The sequence below is a fragment of the Salvelinus namaycush genome, chromosome 10 (assembly GCF_016432855.1).
Source record: "Salvelinus namaycush isolate Seneca chromosome 10, SaNama_1.0, whole genome shotgun sequence".
Classification (NCBI taxonomy): domain Eukaryota; kingdom Metazoa; phylum Chordata; class Actinopteri; order Salmoniformes; family Salmonidae; genus Salvelinus; species Salvelinus namaycush.
Genome location: NC_052316.1, coordinates 26,330,396 through 26,350,447, shown reverse-complemented (window position 1 = coordinate 26,350,447; position 20,052 = coordinate 26,330,396). Strand labels below are relative to the sequence as shown.

The 20,052-nt window shown below is 44.9% G+C and overlaps 1 protein-coding gene across 2 annotated transcripts in view; it reads right to left on the bottom strand.

The window, feature by feature from the left end:
* LOC120054902 (phospholipid phosphatase 3-like) overlaps positions 1-17,436 on the bottom strand; it is a 34,301-nt gene extending 16,865 nt beyond the window's left edge. Inside the window, exon 1 of one of the 2 annotated variants that reach the window (XM_039002627.1) lies at positions 16,818-17,436. In XM_039002627.1, coding sequence (XP_038858555.1) covers positions 16,818-16,923 — 106 coding nt within the window. In that variant the 5' untranslated portion in view covers positions 16,924-17,436. The remainder of the gene's footprint in view (positions 1-16,817) is intronic. The other variant, XM_039002626.1, reaches the window with a different exon arrangement.
* Between the last annotated feature and the right edge of the window lie 2,616 nt (positions 17,437-20,052).

Genomic DNA, 20,052 nt, shown 5'->3' with positions numbered 1-20,052 from the left:
TGTGTATGTTCCAGTCTGTTCTGGCTCATTACCATGTCACACACACACACACACACACACACACACACACACACACACACACACACACACACACACACACACACACACACACACACACACACACACACACACACACACACACACACACCAGGGAAAATAATTCCATATCTCCAAATCAAAGCAGTAGAACCACTGGCCTGTTAACTGTAGCTGGAGGTTTACAGTCAGTCCTGAAGGGTTGTAAAATGTGTAAAAAATAAGAATAACATGGCTAAGTTTTGAAGCTTTTAACGCTCTGGAACATTTTTCTAATAAAAAGGTGTGTGTGTTGGAAGTGGGGGGGGACAGTAGCTTGAGACTATTGCTCAGACCTCTCAAACACTCAGACATAACATTTGCTATCTCACATCTCAGATGTCCTCTGATCAATCAGAAACCACTCTATTCAGTTCAAAGGGCTTTATTGGCATGGGAAACATATGTTTACATTGCCAAAGCAAGTGAAATAGATAATAAAATGAACAAAATTTGCAATTATCTCTCTATCCCTCTTCTTCCTCTTTCTCTCCCTCTCCTCATCTCTGTTACATCTAATTTCTGTCTCTCACCCAGCTCTCTCTTTCCTTCCTTCTCCCTCTTCTCTTTCTCTCTGTAGACATCTGAATGGTCCAGGGCGGTAGACAGGTAGTTCACTGCAGACACCTGCACAAACACACACCAACCATGGCTGCAACTGGAGAGAGAGACTGGGAACGGGTGTCTCTCTCACACTTGTAGATAGTTATTTTAATGTACTGTTGAGTTTACTGTCAATACACACACTCTGTGAGAATTCCAGTGATCCGTATGGTAAACAGACAAGCCCATTTGAAGGACCAGAACCACCTCCCTCTCTCTCTCTATCTCTCTCTCTCCCTTCATACTGGCCTGGTCCTTGGTGGGAGGAGGGATTTACTTGCTAATAAAAAGGAGTGAAAGGAGGTCATGGATTTTAACACACACACACACACACTGTCCTACACTAACCGGCCTAAGCCACTCAAAGAGAAGGGAAGCTCAAGAGTGTGAAACAGAAAACAGAAGGGGTGAGTGTGGGAGGGGGGGGCAGCGGACCCTCTCTGATGTCAGACCCTCTCCTCTCTGCCTTGACTGCCTGTTTATAAAAGGCTCTCTGTCCTTGCTGAATCCTCTCGCTCTCTCTCTCCCCATCTCTCTGCCCAGTAGATGCCAGGGCTCTGTTCACAAACACAAACAGACCACACATAGCCCCAGGCCAGCAACACAATTAGACCCAACCAAATTATGAGAAAGCAAAAAGATAACTATTTGAGACACTGGAAAGAATCAACCAACAAATTGGAATGCTATCTGGCGCTAAACAGAGAGTACACAGTGGCAGAATACTTGACCACTGTGACTGACCCAAAATGAAGGAAATCCTTGACTATGTACAGACTCAGGGAGCATAGCCTTGCTATTGAGAGAGGCCGCCATATGCAGACCTGGCTCTCAAATGAAGACAGGATACTGTATGTGCCCACTGTCCACAAAATGAGGTGGAAACTGAGCTGCACTTCCTAACCTCCGGCCAAATGTAAGACCACATTAGAGACACACCGACCCACAAAGTTTTTTTTTTTTAAATCCAACATTGATAAACTCCCATATCTGTTAGGCGAAATAACACAATGTGCAATCACAGCAGCAAGATTTCACAGCAGCAAGATGTGTGGCCTGTTGTAATGAGAAAAGCAGTGGAGCACAAACAACATTGTAAATATCACCAATACTTATCTGTTTATCTTCTTGCACATTGCTAAAACACTTAGCTGAGAATATAACACTTGAAATCTTTATATTTTTGAAACCTTTTTTAGCGCAATGGTCACTGTTCATTTATAATATTAATAATAAAGCCCCTTTGAATTGTGAGAGAGAGAGAGCGAGAGAGCGAGAGAGAGAGCGAGAGAAAGGTGAAAAGAAAGAAGTAAATAAAGACTCGGTTAAAAGGTCTTTCACTGGGTCCCATTCACAGACGACCAGGAATAGCAGAGATACAGGAGAAGGAGGGAGAGAAAGACAGAGGAGAGAACGGAGGGAAGAGGGACGTGGGTGGTTTTAGGAGCAGAGTGGTCTTTGCTCTGGGGAAAGTTTCTATTAGTCTTATCAGATTCTGTTATGCACTTGTCTCCTCTCGACTGAGAGAGAAACCACAGAATACTCGTCAGAGAGAGAGAGAGAGAGAGAAGTGGGACAGCGGAGAGAGGGGGGTTGAGAAAAAAAAGCTGTTTATACAGATTTATGTTTCCGATTATCCAGCTTTTAATCTACTGACTACAATATGGACTAATGCCAACCACAAGTCAGTGTGTGTGTGTGTGTGTGTGTGTGTGTGTGTGTGTGTGTGTGTGTGTGTGTGTGTGTGTGTGTGTGTGTGTGTGTGTGTGTGTGTGTGTGTGTGTGTGTGTGTGTGTGTGTGTGTGTGTGTGTGTGTGTGTGTGTGTGTGTGTGTGTGAGCGAGCGAGCGAGCAAGCATATATGAGAGGGATTAGCGCCAGGTGCCTGTTTGATTGGCTTTGGGGTTCATTTTGGGGTTGCGCTCAAGAGGATGGATTCCTTTCTGAACTTCTAGTGGCACTATACATGGCTTTAGACCCAGGCAGCATTAGAACTATACCCTGCTCACTGCTCAATGACTAAAATGTAAACTAGGGGAGGGAGGGGAGGATGGGGGTGAATGGCCGGAGTTGTAGAGAAGAGGAATAGGCATTGTGATCTGCTCTAAACAGAGGATTTCCTCTCTGTCTCTCTGTCACACAGACCATGGTCAACCCTGACCGTGGAGACAGAAGGACAGGGGACAAGGATAGAGGGGAGGGGGAGGGGGGCTAAAGAGTGTGACCCTGTTCGCCCTGCTAGTCTATTAAAGCTACACTCCTCCTCCTCCTCCTTTTCTGTCTCTCCTCCGCATGAAGATACTGTAGATCAGCTCAGTATTAGTGTGCATGCAACTGTGTGTGTGTTTGTGTGTGTGGTCATGACAAGGCCTTTTGTGAAAAAGCTGGAGAAACTGGAGGGAATAATGTGGGAAAAGGAGGGAGAGTTCAGTAGGGTACCTGACACCTTTTTATTTTAATTTTATTTTATTTCACCTTTATTTAACCAGGTAGGCCAGTTGAGAACAAGTTCTCATTTACAACTGCGACCTGGACAAGATAAAGCAAAGCAGTGCGACAAAAACAACAACACAGAGTTACACATAAACCAACGTACAGTCAATAACACAAAATAAAATAAAAATTTTAAAATCTATGAAAGGTGTAGACCTTTCTGAGGAACTGAACGTTCTATCTGGTCCTAATTGATGACGTTCATTAGCTGAGCCCTAGTTCCGCTATAGAACACTGTGTGGTTGTGTGTGTGTGTGTGTGTGTGACATTAAGCCATGTGTGGACCCTGAAGAACTATTGCACTTTGCAAGGTTAGAGATTAATGGTCAGGGGTCAGAGAGTGACCTCACACGAGATCAGTGCTAGCCTGAAGTATTGTAGGCCTACCAATGACTTAAACATCTTCTCTCCACCCTTCTTTCTTTAATTAACTAGGCAAGTCAGTTGAGAACAAATTCTTACAATTGACACTGGGCCAATTGTGCACCATCCTATGGGATTCCCAATCACGTCCGGATGTGATACAGCCTTGATTTGAACCAGGGACTGTACTGATGCCTCTTACACTGAGATGCAGTGCCTTAGACCACTGCGCCACTCAGGAGCCCTTCTCATCCTTTGGATTCCTCTGTTCTCCTCATTTTCAATTCTACACCACAGCTGATCTGTGTATGAGTGTGTTTGAGAGAGCTTTGTCTACACATGCTGCTGTCACACACACACACACACACACACACACACACACACACACACACACACACACACACACACACACACACACACACACACACACACACACACACACACACACACACACACACACACACACACACACACACACACAGAGAGAGAGAGAGACAAGCTGCTGTGTCAGCAGAGCAGTGTACAGAATGAATGGCCTCTTTTCTGCTGCAGTGAAAGGGCAGCCAGCTAGCCAGGGTAGGGGGTGCGGCTCAAACGTGCTTACACTGAGAGATTTTATTCACACCAATAAACAACCAGCTTTTTACACACAGGCACCTGATAGGACAACCCCTGGGCCAGGGGTCTTTACAGACAGGCACCTGCAAAGGAGAGCCTCTGGGGTCCTTGTTCCAGCCCCCCCCCCCTCCCCATAGAGATGGAAAGAGGCCTCATCATTGTATCTGTGCTATTATGGCATCTGTGACAGCATGGGCAGCGCCATTGAGGCAATCTCCATTTTGAAGTAGTCCATTTTCTTCTTCGCGGTTGGTTGATCCCTCCTGATGACCCGGTTGGAGTCACTAGGAGGGATCAGCCAATGAAGTTGGAAGTCCCATCCAGTTGACTACATTAATATGGTGGAAACCCTCAATGGCGCTGCGCACGCTAATACTGCCTTTTGGCCACTATAGGTCTCTATCATTCTCTATGAGCTCCCCCTACCCTCTACCCTCTACCCCTACCCCTTAAGTGTTTTTAGATCTGAAGGAAGAGAGTAGCTGTTACATAACTCAACGTTCCCTCTAGTCTTTTCTTTGTAAGGGGAAAAACAGCTGCTTTCCATAGGATGGGGAGGCTGTGCCCAGCACGGCACTTCTGAGGCAGTGCTGCTGTGCTCAAAGTTGAAATGATTTGATCTTCCACCTGCTCCTGTGCCTGACCCCATGGGGCCTGGGGAGTCCAGCACATTTCTGCCATCATGTGAAATCTGCTTTAGGAGGGAAACCCGAGACCCCATATGACTCCAGCAGCACACAAACTCCCAGAGCTATATAGAGTATAGACTATAGAGTATGGAGCCGTCTGTCAGGCCCGCTGGGCGTTTCTCTATTGTTGCTATAATGGTGTTATTACAAAGACCTGGTCTGGAGAGGAGGGCTGGATGCCCTTTGAAACCTGATGACTCTCCTCTCCTCTACCCCTCCATCTCTCTACCTCTACTCATTCCCCTCTCATCCTCCCCTTGTCCACCCATCCTTACCCCGAGGCCCTGATATCAGAGCACCAGAGTTCCAGCTGTCACTAAGGGCAGAGTGTACTGTAATAGCGGCTAGGGTGTCTCTATCTGATCTAGAGATCAGGGCTGGTTTCCCAAAATCATGGTAGCACTAAGATAATCTTTCATCCATTTAGTTTAAACGGAATTAAGATAGGCCAGTTGACAGGGGTAGCAGCCCAGACCTGCTACCCCTGTCAGGAGTTGTGTGTGTGTGTGTGTGTGTGTGTGTGTGTGTGTGTGTGTGTGTGTGTGTGTGTGTGTGTGTGTGTGTGTGTGTGTGTGTGTGTGTGTGTGTGTGTGTGTGTGTGTGTGTGTGTGTGTGTGTGTGTGTGTGTGTGTTAAAGACAATGGGTGTTAAATCGTGGCTAGGCTGTGAATGTTTTCGGTATTGTTCTCCAGTGAAGCTGTGAGCCTGTGAGCCTCTCCTCTACAGACTTCTGTATGTAAACAGGATAGAGAGAGATAGAGATAAGGATAACAACTAAAAGCTGGATAAGACCACAGCCAAACAACAGTCTTACACAGTGTAATATACAGCCACATATCAACAAGCTCTCTGTCTCACTGCAGAATCAGACGTTTGTCCATAAAAGTCAAATTTGGAAGGTTAAGTTTAGGCACTACTTACGAATGGTTAAGGTAAGGGTTAAGGTTTGGGATAGGGTTAAAACATTACCTGGACGGATGTCAAATTTCGCAGTGGATCTTGAGCGACCTGGCTGCCCATACAGCCACCTCTGTTAGTCAGTCTCCTGTCAACTAAATGACCAGCCAATGACACTGAGGGAGGGGAGGAGTAGCTGAGATACACAAGAAGTGAGGAACTCTCTCTCAATTCAATTCAAAGGGCTTTATCAGCATGGGAAAAATATGTTTACACTGCCAAAGCAAGTGAAACAGATAAACAATCTCTCTCTCCCTCCCGCTCTCCCTTTATCTCTCCCCCTCCATCCCTCGCTATACTAGAGGACTATTAGTGCTCATTAGCGATACGATACAAAGAGTCCAGACGCATCAAAAGAACCATTGTTCCCCTAAACAGTGAATATCTCCCCACCCCCAGAGAGAGCGAGATAGTTAGTATTGAGGACAGAGGGGTCGGTGTGACATTGAAGAGAAGAGATGGAGAGATGAGGCCCTATCAGGGAAGGTAAGGACAGAGAGAAGGGAGAGGGAGAGACCAGAGAGAGAGACCAGAGAAAGAAACAGAAGGGGTGGTCAGATGTTTATGTGTGATGCCCACACACAGAATTCCACTTAACACACACTTGAAACCCAAAACTTTAAACCCACACTTAGAACATACTGCTAAACACCCTGGAATTATAATCAAGAGTTCAACACCACTCTAAAACAGTTTGTGGAAGAAAGACACATGCAGGATCACACACACACACAGGAGAGAAAGATGAGCGGAGGAGAGGACAGTTACAGTGAGACCTCATCCCAATTCCTATCACACAACCTGCTGCTGACAGCACGCACAAGGGGACCGCATATGGCAAGCACACACACACACACACACACACACACACACACACACACACACACACACACACACACACACACACACACACACACACACACACACACACACACACACACACACACACACACACACACACACACACACACACACACACGCTACCCACACAGCCAGTCCAGTCTGTCACAGTAACATATATAATGACAGCCGTGAGGTCTCAGAAACCTCAGGAGTGTATCATTATCATCTAGCCATACAACCCATAGTCTCACACACCAACTGTGTGTGATGTACTTATATATATATTTTTTTAACTAAGCAAGTCAGCCAAGAACAAATTCTTATTTACAATGAGGGCCTACCCCGGCCAAACCCTAACACGATTGTGCGCCGCCCTATGGGACTCCCAATCACAGCTGGTTGTGATACAGCCCGGAATCGAACCAGGGTCTGTAGTGACACCTCTAGCACTGAGATGCAGTGCCTTAGAACGCTGTGCCACTCGGGAGCCCTAAAAGTGGTAGTTCCACTGGAGCCATTATACCCAGTAGTCAGAGACCAACTGGCTGTTTAAGGGACACACATCAGCCTGGCCATGGTGCCACAGTAGCTTATTAACATGCACACAGTCCGGGTGCCCTATATGAAGGTTGGTGTAGTCAACATGCAAGGATCTCAATCTACTGTAGTTATGCAACCCAGTACATTTCTGGAGCTAAAGCCTCAGGAGCTGCCTCACCTATGTAGCTCAGTTGGTAGAGCATGGCAATTGTAACGGCAGGGTAATGGGTTTGATTCCCGGGACCACCCATACATAAAATATATGCACGCATGACTGTAAGTGGCTTCGGATAAATGCATTTGCTAAATGGCATATATTACACAACACAGGGTCTGAATAGAGAAGCAATCCACACCCATAGGCCTAACCATATAGCTACTATCCCATGATATCACAATACCAAACCAGAAATGCCCTATACATGATATGAACCATGTTCACATGCCTGACTGTATCAATGCACAGAACTGTAAATGAATGGAGCAAGGGGAGCATGTGTGCACAATGTGTGTATACAGTAAATGTCAGGCATAGTACTGCAGACCTCTTCTCTCACCATAACCTTTGCAGCATAATACAGCTATATACAGAGGAGAAATGAGTGGGGGTGTATATATATAATTATCTTTAGATTATATATTAGATTACATATAATCTCGTCAATCCAATAATGGTTTATCTCTTCTCTCCTGAAGTATACAGCCCTTTAAACATATCGGTAGTCTGTGTCCCTGTGAGTATAAACACAGCTCCTCTTCCCATATCAGCCTAATGATTCCCACTCCCGTAAAGGGCTATAATACTGTCTGCAGCTGTAAGATTGGGGTTGTAATACTTCACTGTAAACACAACTGTGTTTGGTCTACAGGAGAATAAACAGCACCGGACACAACAATTAACCCTAAGTACGTGTTTGTTTTTTGTGTTTGTCTATGTCTCTGTGTGTGTGTGTGTGTGTGTGTGTGTGTGTGTGTGTGTGTGTGTGTGTGTGTGTGTGTGTGTGTGTGTGTGTGTGTGTGTGTGTGTGTGTGTGTGTGTGTGTAATAAGCTCTCACAGTCTCACTGCAGAATCAGATGTTTGCCCATAAACGTCAAATTTCGAAGGTTAAGTTTAGGCATTAATTCCAAATGGTTAAATTAAGGGTTTGGGATAGGGTTAAAGGCCCAGTGCAGTCAAAAAAATCGGGATATCTCCCTGTGTTTTATATACAGTATTTGAACACTATGAGGTAAAATAATACTGTGAAATCGTGAAAATTAAGAAGTCCTTCCCCCCTCCATCCTTGACTTATCTTAAATAAGTCTATATAACATACTGTCGTTGTTAGAATTTTAATATCACAAACAAAACTGGAGTTATAACCAGTTTTAGGGGGGAATGTCCTTTTTTGAATGTTTTCCACGTTGCCCCTCCTTCTCCCAACATTTGAAGGTGCCGTTCCCAATTGATAATCACCCCGATAATTGCCTCGAAAATGAACCTAAACTATACCGAAACTAATTTCACAAATATAACAACAGATTAAATAAATGAAGTATGATGGGAGAGAATGGGTGAGTTGATGAGCGAGTAGCAGCGAACAATGCATAATTATGTAATCACCAATTGTGAATGAAGAACAGGGCGAGCCACTCTATTGTATTGATCTACTAATTATAATCTCTAAATGATATGTACCCTATATCAGTCCACCAAATCCAAGCAGTCTTATCAGTCCACTCTGGCCTACTTGTAGTAACAGTGAGAGTGTGCACAATTTACAATGGCAAGAAGACCAGACGAATGGATGCACATGCTGTGTTAGCGTTGCTGCAAAATCTGAATGAAAATGACTCAGATGGTGGGGACGTTGCACACTGATCAGGTGTGCCACCACCTAATGAAATGGGGAGACAGCAGAGAGGAAGGGACAGCACTGTTTGGATAGAACAAGCCGGTAACAATGCTAAGGGCCAATTATCAGACAGAAATGTCATCACTGACTGTGCGTCTTCGTGGTTGGGGTATTTCTTTTTATTTGGTTGTTATAAAGAGAAACTGTTACCGCATTCCAACACGACTTTCTGTTTCATAGTTGTAACAAAGGCACTCCACGAATAACATTTATTAAACACTTGAAGTTGTGTTTTTCCTTTTTACATATAGCCTACAGAAACATAAACTAAAGAAAATGCTGTGTTATTTGAAATGAATAAAAAATCGTCATATTCTAATGTTACCTAAGACCTTCATAAACACAACCAAATCATTATTTTTGCCAACATAAAATGTATGAATTACACTGTTAGAATGTTGCAGTCAGAATGACTGCTCATTAGCTTGAAGGGGAGTCCCTTGAGGCCCAGCGGTTCTAGTGTTAAAACCCCCAAATAAAAAATGATGTCTAGCACTGGGATTGAACACGCGACCCTCAGCTCATGGCTTCCCCCATCCGCCATCCCCGTCTACAATGCCCTAGCAAAACCCAAGCCTACTTGATGGTAATAGCGCTCACCGTTGCCCTTAGTGGCAGGTTTTGAAGTCATCTCCGGACATCCTGCTTACCTGGACGGACGTCTAATTTCGCAGTGGATCTTGCGCGACCTGGCTGGTGTGTGTGTGTGTGTGTGTGTGTGTGTGTGTGTGTGTGTGTGTGTGTGTGTGTGTGTGTGTGTGTGTGTGTGTGTGTGTGTGTGTGTGTGTGTGTGTGTGTGTGTGTGTGTGTGTGTGTGTGTGTGTGTGTGTGTGCAATAAGCTCTCACAGTGTGTTTACAGTTGCCATGTGAGCCACCTATGGTTAGATTAGTCATCCATCCAACAGGCGCCTGGCAAACACTAGCCCTAACAGCCTGCCTTGTAGACCACTCACGCTAGGCCCAGCTACATCTATAACTCATTACTACCACAGACCCAACACATTCCTCCCTCTACAGGGTCCCACTCACACCATCACTCCACTGATTGGAGGGAGAGGGAGGAGGGGAGGAGGGAGATGGCAGAGTGGAAATGGGGTTACATGGAGGTAGAGAGAGGGAGAGGGAAGAGGGGGGAGCCGGAGGTAGAGGGATGTGAAGAGGAGGGGGGAAGGGCTGGAAAGTGGACGGGATTATGTTTCACAGCAAAGTGAGCCACACCTACGTCCGACCGACACTACCTTTCCGTTTCCCACCCTTTCCTGAGTGCCCCCTACACACACACACACACACACACACACACACACACACACACACACAATTACACCAGATGTCACTTCAAGAGAGCTCGGTACTGCTGGCTGATGAGGAATGTAAGAAATTCTGGAAAATATTTATAGAGCCGGTTAGTCAGTCAGAGTAAAGTGGCTGGGGAAGTAGATGTACAGGTAACTGCCAAATTAAAGGAAACACCAATATAAAGTGTATTAATAGGGCGTTGGGCCACCACGAGCCAGAACAGCTTCAATGCACCTTGGCATAGATTCTACAAGTGTCTGGAACTCTATTGAAGGGATGCAACACCATTCTTCCACAATAAATTCCATAATTTGCTGTTTTGCTGATGGTGGTGGAAAATGCTGTCTTAGGCGCCGCTCCAGAATCTCCCATAAGTGTTGGATTGGGTTGAGATCTGGTGACTGAGATGGCCATGGCATACGGTTTACATCATTTTCATGCTCATCAAACCATTCAGTGACCACTCGTGCCCTGTGGATGGGGGCATTGCCATCCTATACAGGCATAGCCATGGTAGTCAAAATGATGGCCTGCCCAACATTTTTATACATGACCCTTAGCATGATGGGATGTTAATTTCTTAATTAACTCAGGAACCACACCTGTGTGAAAGCACTTGCTTTCAATATACTTTGAATCCCTCATTTACTCAAGTGTTTCCTTTATTTTGGCAGTTACCTGTACCTTATACCAGAGGAGGTGGAGTGCTGGGTTAATGAGATGTATGTGACTGAATGGGTTAAAGCTAGAATGTGAAACTGCTGTAATATAATGTAATGCTATAGGTCTTAATGGGATGTAGAGACGAGGGTTAATGCCAACAGCAGCTATAGGAGTATAACACTAGCATAGGGCGATTCCCCCGGGCTGTAAGGCTACTCTCTCATCTCCCACAGAGACTGACTTCTGGTCAGACTGCACATAAAAACAATTTTCATGTTCAGCTAATGGTAACACGGTAACAGGGCTGATATCTCACTCAGCTGCATTTCGAAATTAACAGGAGATGTGTCTCTGCTCAAATTAATAAGATTGGCCGCTATAGAGACCTTTACTTAGCATTGACTTTCACTCTTTGTTGCTTTCTGAGCAGCCAACTGGATAAGAAGTCAGAGTGGAGAGGAGAGGGGGAGGACTTGAATTTATATTCTGAGAAAGACGCCAACCTTGAATAGCTTCCCAGCTCTAGTCCGAACACACAGACACACACAGACACACACAGCACTCCAGTCCCATTGTGCAGCTGTAGAGCAGGGCTGAGGTGAGGTCTGTTTTTAGAAGTGTTGTTTCCTAAAGAGCACAGCGTCTCTCCACATAAAACATGTATTCTAAAAAACATCCGCAATCTCCACTCTCCCACAGCTCCGGGACGCTGTGTGTGTGTGTGTGTGTGTGTGTGTGTGTGTGTGTGTGTGTGTGTGTGTGTGTGTGTGTGTGTGTGTGTGTGTGTGTGTGTGTGTGTGTGTGTGTGTGTGTGTGTGTGTGTGTGTGTGTGTGTGTGTTATGCTAATCAGCAGATACTGTTTGTGTCCAACTGCCAGTATGGGATTAACCCTCCATAGTAAATCTGTCTGTCTCAATTCCTCTCTGTGCTGCTGTTCTCTCTGGCAGTATGGGATTATCTCTCCACAGTAAATATGTCTGTCTCAATTCCTCTCTGTGCTGCTGTTCTCTCTGGCAGTATGGGATTATCTCTCCACAGTAAATATGCCTGTCTCAATTCCTCTCTGTGCTGCTGTTCTCTCTGGCAGTATGGGATTATCTCTCCACAGTAAATATGTCTGTCTCAATTCCTCTATGTGCTGCTGTTCTCTCTGGCAGTATGGGATTATCGCTCCACAGTAAATCTGTCTGTCTCAATTCCTCTCTGTGCTGCTGTTCTCTCTGGCAGTATGGGATTATCTCTCCACAGTAAATATGTATGTCTCAATTCCTCTCTGGGCTGCTGATCTCTCTGGCAGTATGGGATTATCGCTCCACAGTAAATATGTCTGTCTCAATTCCTCTCTGTGCTGCTGTTCTCTCTGGCAGTATGGGATTATCTCTCCACAGTAAATATGTCTGTCTCAATTCCTCTCTGGGCTGCTGTTCTCTCTGGCAGTATGGGATTATCGCTCCACAGTAAATATGTCTGTCTCAATTCCTCTCTGTGCTGCTGTTCTCTCTGGCAGTATGGGATTATCGCTCCACAGTAAATATGTCTGTCTCAATTCCTCTCTGTGCTGCTGTTCTCTCTGGCAGTATGGGATTATCGCTCCACAGTAAATATGTCTGTCTCAATTCCTCTCTGTGCTGCTGTTCTCTCTGGCAGTATGGGATTATCTCTCCACAGTAAATATGTCTGTCTCAATTCCTCTCTGTGCTGCTGTTCTCTCTGGCAGTATGGGATTATCTCTCCACAGTAAATATGTCTGTCTCAATTCCTCTCTGGGCTGCTGTTCTCTCTGGCAGTATGGGATTATCGCTCCACAGTAAATATGTCTGTCTCAATTCCTCTCTGTGCTGCTGTTCTCTCTGGCAGTATGGGATTATCGCTCCACAGTAAATATGTCTGTCTCAATTCCTCTCTGTGCTGCTGTTCTCTCTGGCAGTATGGGATTATCGCTCCACAGTAAATATGGCTGTCTCAATTCCTCTCTGTGCTGCTGTTCTCTCTGGCAGTATGGGATTATCTCTCCACAGTAAATATGTCTGTCTCAATTCCTCTCTGTGCTGCTGTTCTCTCTGGCAGTATGGGATTATCGCTCCACAGTAAATATGGCTGTCTCAATTCCTCTCTGTGCTGCTGTTCTCTCTGGCAGTATGGGATTATCTCTCCACAGTAAATCTGTCTGTCTCATTCCCTCTCTGGGCTGCTGTTCTCTCTGGCAGTATGGGATTATCTCTCCACAGTAAATCTGTCTGTCTCATTCCCTCTCTGGGCTGCTGTTCTCTCTGGCAATATGGGATTATCTCTCCACAGTAAATATGTCTGTCTCATTCCCTCTCTGGGCTGCTGTTCTCTCTGGCAGTATGGGATTATCTCTCCACAGTAAATCTGTCTGTCTCATTCCCTCTCTGGGCTGCTGTTCTCTCTGGCAGTATGGGATTATCTCTCCACAGTAAATCTGTCTGTCTCATTCCCTCTCTGTGCTGCTGTTCTCTCTGGCAGTATGGGATTATCTTTCCACAGTAAATCTGTCTGTCTCATTCCCTCTCTGGGCTGCTGTTCTCTCTGGCAGTATGGGATTATCTCTCCACAGTAAATCTGTCTGTCTCATTCCCTCTCTGGGCTGCTGTTCTCTCTGGCAGTATGGGATTATCTCTCCATAGTAAATCTGTCTGTCTCATTCCCTCTCTGGGCTGCTGTTCTCTCTGGCAGTATGGGATTATCTCTCCACAGTAAATCTGTCTGTCTCATTCCCTCTCTGGGCTGCTGTTCTCTCTGGCAGTATGGGATTATCTCTCCATAGTAAATCTGTCTGTCTCATTCCCTCTCTGGGCTGCTGTTCTCTCTGGCAGTATTGAAGCTGATGTATTATCTTAGATTTACCCAAGAGTAACAGGAGGGTCTATAGACTGTCTGCCTAGATGGTGTTCACCAGCAGACTTCATGTGTTGGAGGAGTGGTAGGTACTCTGTCGGATCCCTGAAGTTCTCCTGCCACGAACACACACACACACACACACACACACACACACACACACACACACACACACACACACACACACACACACACACACACACACACACACACACACACACACACACACACACACACACACACACACAAACAGACACACACGGGTGAGGGCAAAGTCCATTCATAATCACACATTCTTCAAGTCCTCTGCAAACGCGCATTCCTCCTTACCCCTTTCATTCCCCCTGATAGCCCCCCTCTATCTCCTCTCCTTAGTCACTAGATCCATCCCCCTCTACATCCCTCCCTCCCTTACCCACACTAAACCAGGCCATCGAATCAATAAAAGACAGCTTGTCTGTGTTTAGAATCACAAAGAGAGTATGTGTATGAGTGTGTGTGTTGACAACAAGCACAATGCGCCCAAGCCTGTGTTTGTAAAGCGGAGGAAGTTGGTTTGTGGAGGAAATCTACTCCACATGGATTCAAAGACTGTCACAGAGTTTATATGAAACAGTGTTTCTGTTTCGGAGTTTATATGCTGGAGATGAAACACTGGAATGCCTCCAGCATATAAACTCCGAAACAGAAACACTGTTTCATATAAACTCTGTGACAGTGTGTCTGAGATGTTTTAATAAGCACACTAATAGAAATATAAACTCGCTGGAAAATGGTGTCTGACATTTGTAGCTGTTTCTAGACAGGGTGATGCTTGTGAAGAAACTGGGACTTTATCTCTACTATATATGATCAAGCTTGTCTTGTGAGGGCAAAAACGATAGAACTGTTACTGTTATTTTGCCTTCCCTAATCTCTCTGTCGCTCTTTCTGTCTGTCTCTCTCCCTCTATCTCTCGCTCTCTCTCAGAGCACAGCGCTGGGTTTACAGTGAAGAGGCATTCCCCCTGCCTCACAACACAAATGTTTAAGCAATTACTCCACGCATTCCCCGTAGAGAGAGAGAGATGGGTTGGCATTGTTCAAACGAGCCATCATCACCTCAGACAAACAAACACAAACACACACCATTGCCTTGCCTGCGTCAATGCTGCATGTCCTATAATGAATGTCTGACATTTGTAGCTGTTTCTAGACAGAGTGGTGCTTGTGAAGAAACTGGGACTTTATCTCTCCTATATCAGATTGTCTTGTGAGGGCAAAAACGATAGAACGGTTACTGTTCTCTTTCACCTTTTAATCTCTCTCTGTTGCTCTTCTTTCTCTCTCTCTCTCTATTTGCACACCACTGGGCTTACAGTGAAGAGGCATTCCCCCTGCCTCACAACACGAATGTTTAAGCAATTACTCCACGCAGAGAGAGAGAGAGAGAGAGAGAGAGAGAGAGAGAGAGAGAGAGAGAGAGAGAGAGAGAGAGAGAGAGAGAGAGAGAGAGAGAGAGAGAGAGAGAGAGAGAGAGAGAGAGAGAGAGAGAGAGAGAGAGAGAGAGAGAGAGAGAGAGAGAGAGAGAGAGAGAGAGAGAGAGAGAGAGAGATGATCTGGGGGGCAGCTGAAGGAGATTTGCTGTAGGGTTGTGGGAGAGAACGTGTAAAGAAAGAGAGAAAAGGGGGGAATGAGAGATAAAGAAAGAAGGAGATGGCTGGCATTGTTCAAACAAGCCATCATCACCTCAGTCAAACAAACACAAACACACACCATTGCCTTCCCTGACCTGTATCAATGCTGCATGTCCTATAATGAATGTATAATGAATTGGATTAGCACTCCAGAGCATAATCACATTCTATGTTCCATTTATATTTATATTCCAATTCCAATTGCACACCATTCCAAAGCTCTAGTCCTGTTTCATACCATTCCTGTTCTCTAGATGGAAAGGCAGCTCAAGAGGGTAATAGCGGCAATAGGGGTAACAGAGGATGGTGGGAGGGGAAAAGGTTGTGGAGAGGGGCTGGCAGACTATTTAAGGGGCAGTAAAATGGTAAAGTTGCAGCACTTCAAAACATCTCCAACATCTCTCACCCCTGGACACATGCACATGCACACGCACACACACACACACACACACACACACACACACACACACACACACACACACACACACACACACACACACACACACCTTTCCCACTGTTAATTGGGATAATATAATATCCAATTCTAGAAACATTTATGAACAATTTCACTTAAATCGCAACTAAATACATTGAGTAGGTTTATTCTCATAGAGTATTTTTCAGTCAGACAGTGGTCTTTAGGGAACCATAATAACCTGTTTGACCACTTCACATCACGTCAACCACAGTGTGTTCTCTCACTCTCTCAGCGGCACTTAAAACAGAGTCCCATGGTCCTGGTTCTCACCGTCTGACATCTATTTTACGGTCTGACCACGTTAACGATAAGCGTGTTAGGTGGACATGTTGCCAGTTGTTAACATATTCAATTATTTTTAATATAGTAGGCCTAACCTGTCCCTCTGTGGAAATGTTGGCGTTGTGTCCTCTCTGACTCCCGCTCTCTCTCTGCTCAGGGCGGCGTGTCCACTCCAGCCGCATCACCCCCTCTCTCTCTCGCTCTGTTGTAACACACTCTGGCAGAGTGGTTCTGTTTTCATTTTTTACTAATAACACACTACCGCACCATGATGGTGAGCGCCGTGGTATGCATTCTGGCCACAACCTTTAAAGTGTTAAATATGTTATGTAGCCTAATTGTCCAGTGTATTATAGGCCACACTTTCCCCTGATGCCATTACAGTGTGACAGTATTGGAATGTTATTGTCATGTTATAGGGTATTCAGTGCTGTCAAGTCATTTCATTTGTTTACAGTATAGGCCGAAGATGTCTTTGAAACTCACCTAGTAGCAGGCAGAAGAGGTCCAGTCCTGTCAACAGTTTCCTTTTGGTGATATCGGTGCCGTTGTTGTTTAATGAGGTCCCTCCGTTTCTGGTCTGTTGTGCCATGGCTTACTTGTACAAAATAGCCAACTGTTGCATGGAAGAACTCTGTCTCCAGTTAAAATTCCACCAGCGCTCCAAACAATCTAAACGTTATTTAGTCCGTCAAGGATTCCAGCCGAGAAGAAGCAGATGTCACTCAGAAGCCAACTATGGGAAACGAACTTCCCAACTAAGTAGAGGACCTGCAAACTTTGTGTCAGCGCTGCAACGATGCGATGCCTCGTCTGTCCAAATATTTTACTTTAGAAAAGCATACTTTTCACCATAAATCGCCTCTTCAGATACTGGATTAAAACCTTTCGTCTGTCTGGTTCACGATTTGGGATGGTAAACTTCTGTAAAGGCGCTATGATGAACGAATCCTGCTTCTGTCTCCTCTCTCTCTGTCAGCTTCAAAGCCTGGCAGAGTATAGCGCTCTGAGCGCAGAGAGAGAGAGATGGTAGTTTTATCAACCCTTCCTCTTCTCCTCCTCCTCCTCAGCAGTTTGGCTCAGCCTTATTCTCTTCTCTCTGCTACGGCTCAGTAATTAGCTCCATACCTCATGCTAGTAAACGTTCTCTGGACCTGTATAAGAGCAGTCTGACACTGCTCCCAGCGGTGGGTACTGGGGAGGCCAACACAGAACACAGAGCGTACCATGAAGCGGCGTCAGTGGGCGGCGGGCCCCTTGTCACTACTACCAACCTGGTCTCAGAGCATTTCGTATTATTCTGTACGTAAATCCGGGACACTGCATTTACCATGATATGTTATGTTTCGTATGGTATGTATTAATATGTGGATTTCAATCATCGATTTCGTATGATATGTTACGAATATAAATTCGTATGATATGTTACAAATTGCAATTCGTACAATATGTTACGAATTTTACATACATATGATATGTTACGAATTCCCATTTATTTTGGATAAAGTTAGCCAGGTGGCTAGGTAACTAACACTAACTGGGTGGCTAACGTTAGCTAGGTTAGGATTTAGGGTTAAGGATTAAAGTTAGGGTTAAGGTTGGAAGTTAGGTTAAAGGGTTAGCGAACATGCTAAGTAGTTGAAAAGTAGCAAAACATGCGTAAGTAGTTGCAAAGTTTCTAATTAGCTCAAATGCTAAAGTTGTCCATGATGAGATTCGACACGCAACATTTTGGTTGCTAGGTGTGCAAAGCTGTCATCAAGGCAAAGGGTGGCTACTTTGAAGAATATAAAATATACAATATATTTTCATTTAACACTTGTTGGTTACTACATGATTCCATATGTGTCATTTCATAGTTTTGATGTCTTCACTATTATTCTACATTGTAGAAAATAATAAAAAATAAAGAAAAACCGTTGAATGAGTAGGTATGTCCAAACTTTTGACTGGTACTGTACATACAACTAGGAATAGAGTGACTAGGCAATAGGATAGATAATAAACAGTAGCAGCGTATGAGATGAGTCAAAAAAGTTAGTTCAAAAAGGGTCAATGCAGGTAGCTGCATATTGAGGGTTTCGCCTGTCTGTCTGCCTGTCTGTCTGCCTGTCTGTCTGCCTGTCTGTTATTGAGAGTTAAAAGTACAGTCGTGGCCAAACGTTTTGAGAATGACACAAATATTAATTTTCACAATGTTTGCTGCTTCAGTGTCTTTAGATATTTTTGACAGATGTTACTATGGAATACTGAAGTATAATTACAAGCATTTCATAAGTGTCAAAGTCTTTTATTGACAATTACATGAAGTTGATGCAAAGAGTCAATATTTGCAGTGTTGACCCTTCTTTTTCAAGACCTCTTTAATCCACCCTGGCATGCTGTCAATAAACTACTGGGCCACATCCTGACTAATGGCAGCCCATTCTTGCATAATCAATGCTTGGAGTTTGTCAGAATTTTGGGGGTTTTGTTTGTCCACCCACCTCTTGAGGATTGACCACAAGTTCTCAATGGGATTAAGGTCTGGGGAGTTTCCTGGCCATGGACCCAAAATATCAATGTTTTCTTCCCCGAGCCACTTAGTTATCACTTTTGCCTTATGGCAAGGTGCTCCATCATGCTGAAAAAGGCATTGTTCATCACCAAACTGTTCCTGGATGGTTGGGAGAAGATGCTCTCGGAGGATGTGTTGGTACCATTCTTTATTCATGGCTGTGTTCTTAGGCAAAATTGTGAGTGAGCCCACTCCCTTGGCTGAGAAGCAACCCTACACATGAATGGTCTCAGGATGCTTTACTGTTGGCATGACACAGGACTGATGGTAGCGCTCACCTTGTCTTCTCCGGACAAGCTTTTTTCCGGATGCCCAAAACAATCGGAAAGGGGATTCATCAGAGAAAATTACTTTACCCCAGTCCTCAGCAGTCCAATCCCTGTACCTTTTGCAGAATATCAGTCTGTTCCTGATGTTTTTCCTGGAGAGAAGTGGCTTCTTTGCTGCCCTTCTTGACACCAGGCCATCCTCCAAAAGTCTTTGCCTCACTGTGCGTGCAGATGCACTCACACCTGCCTGCTGCCATTCCTGAGCAAGCTCTGTACTGGTGGTGCCCCGATCCCGCAGCTGAATCAACTTTAGGAGACGGTCCTGGCGCTTGCTGGACTTTCTTGGGCGCCCTGAAGCCTTCTTCACAACAATTGAACCGCTCTCCTTGAAGTTCTTGATGATCCGATAAATGGTTGATTTAGGCGCAATCTTACTGGCAGCAATATCCTTGCCTGTAATGCAAAGCAATGATGACGGCACGTGTTTCCTTGCAGGTAACCACGGTTGACAGAGGAAGGAAGAGGAAGAACAATGGTTCCAAGCACCACCCAACTCAATCAGCATGATAGAGTGATCTCCAGCCTTGTCCTCGTCAACACTCACACCTGTGTTAAAGAGAGAATCACTGACATGATGTCAGCTGGTCCTTTTGTGGCAGGGCTGAAATGCAGTGGAAATGTTTTTTTGGGGATTCAGTTCATTTGCATGGCAAAGAGGGACTTTGCAATTAATTGCAATTCATCTGATCACTCTTCATAACATTCTGGAGTATATGCAAATTGCCATCATACAAACTGAGGCAGCAGACTTTGTGAAAATTAATATTTGTGTCATTCTCAAAACGTTTGGCCACGACTGTAGTGTTGTCTTCTGTCTGTCAGAGAGGAGCAGTGG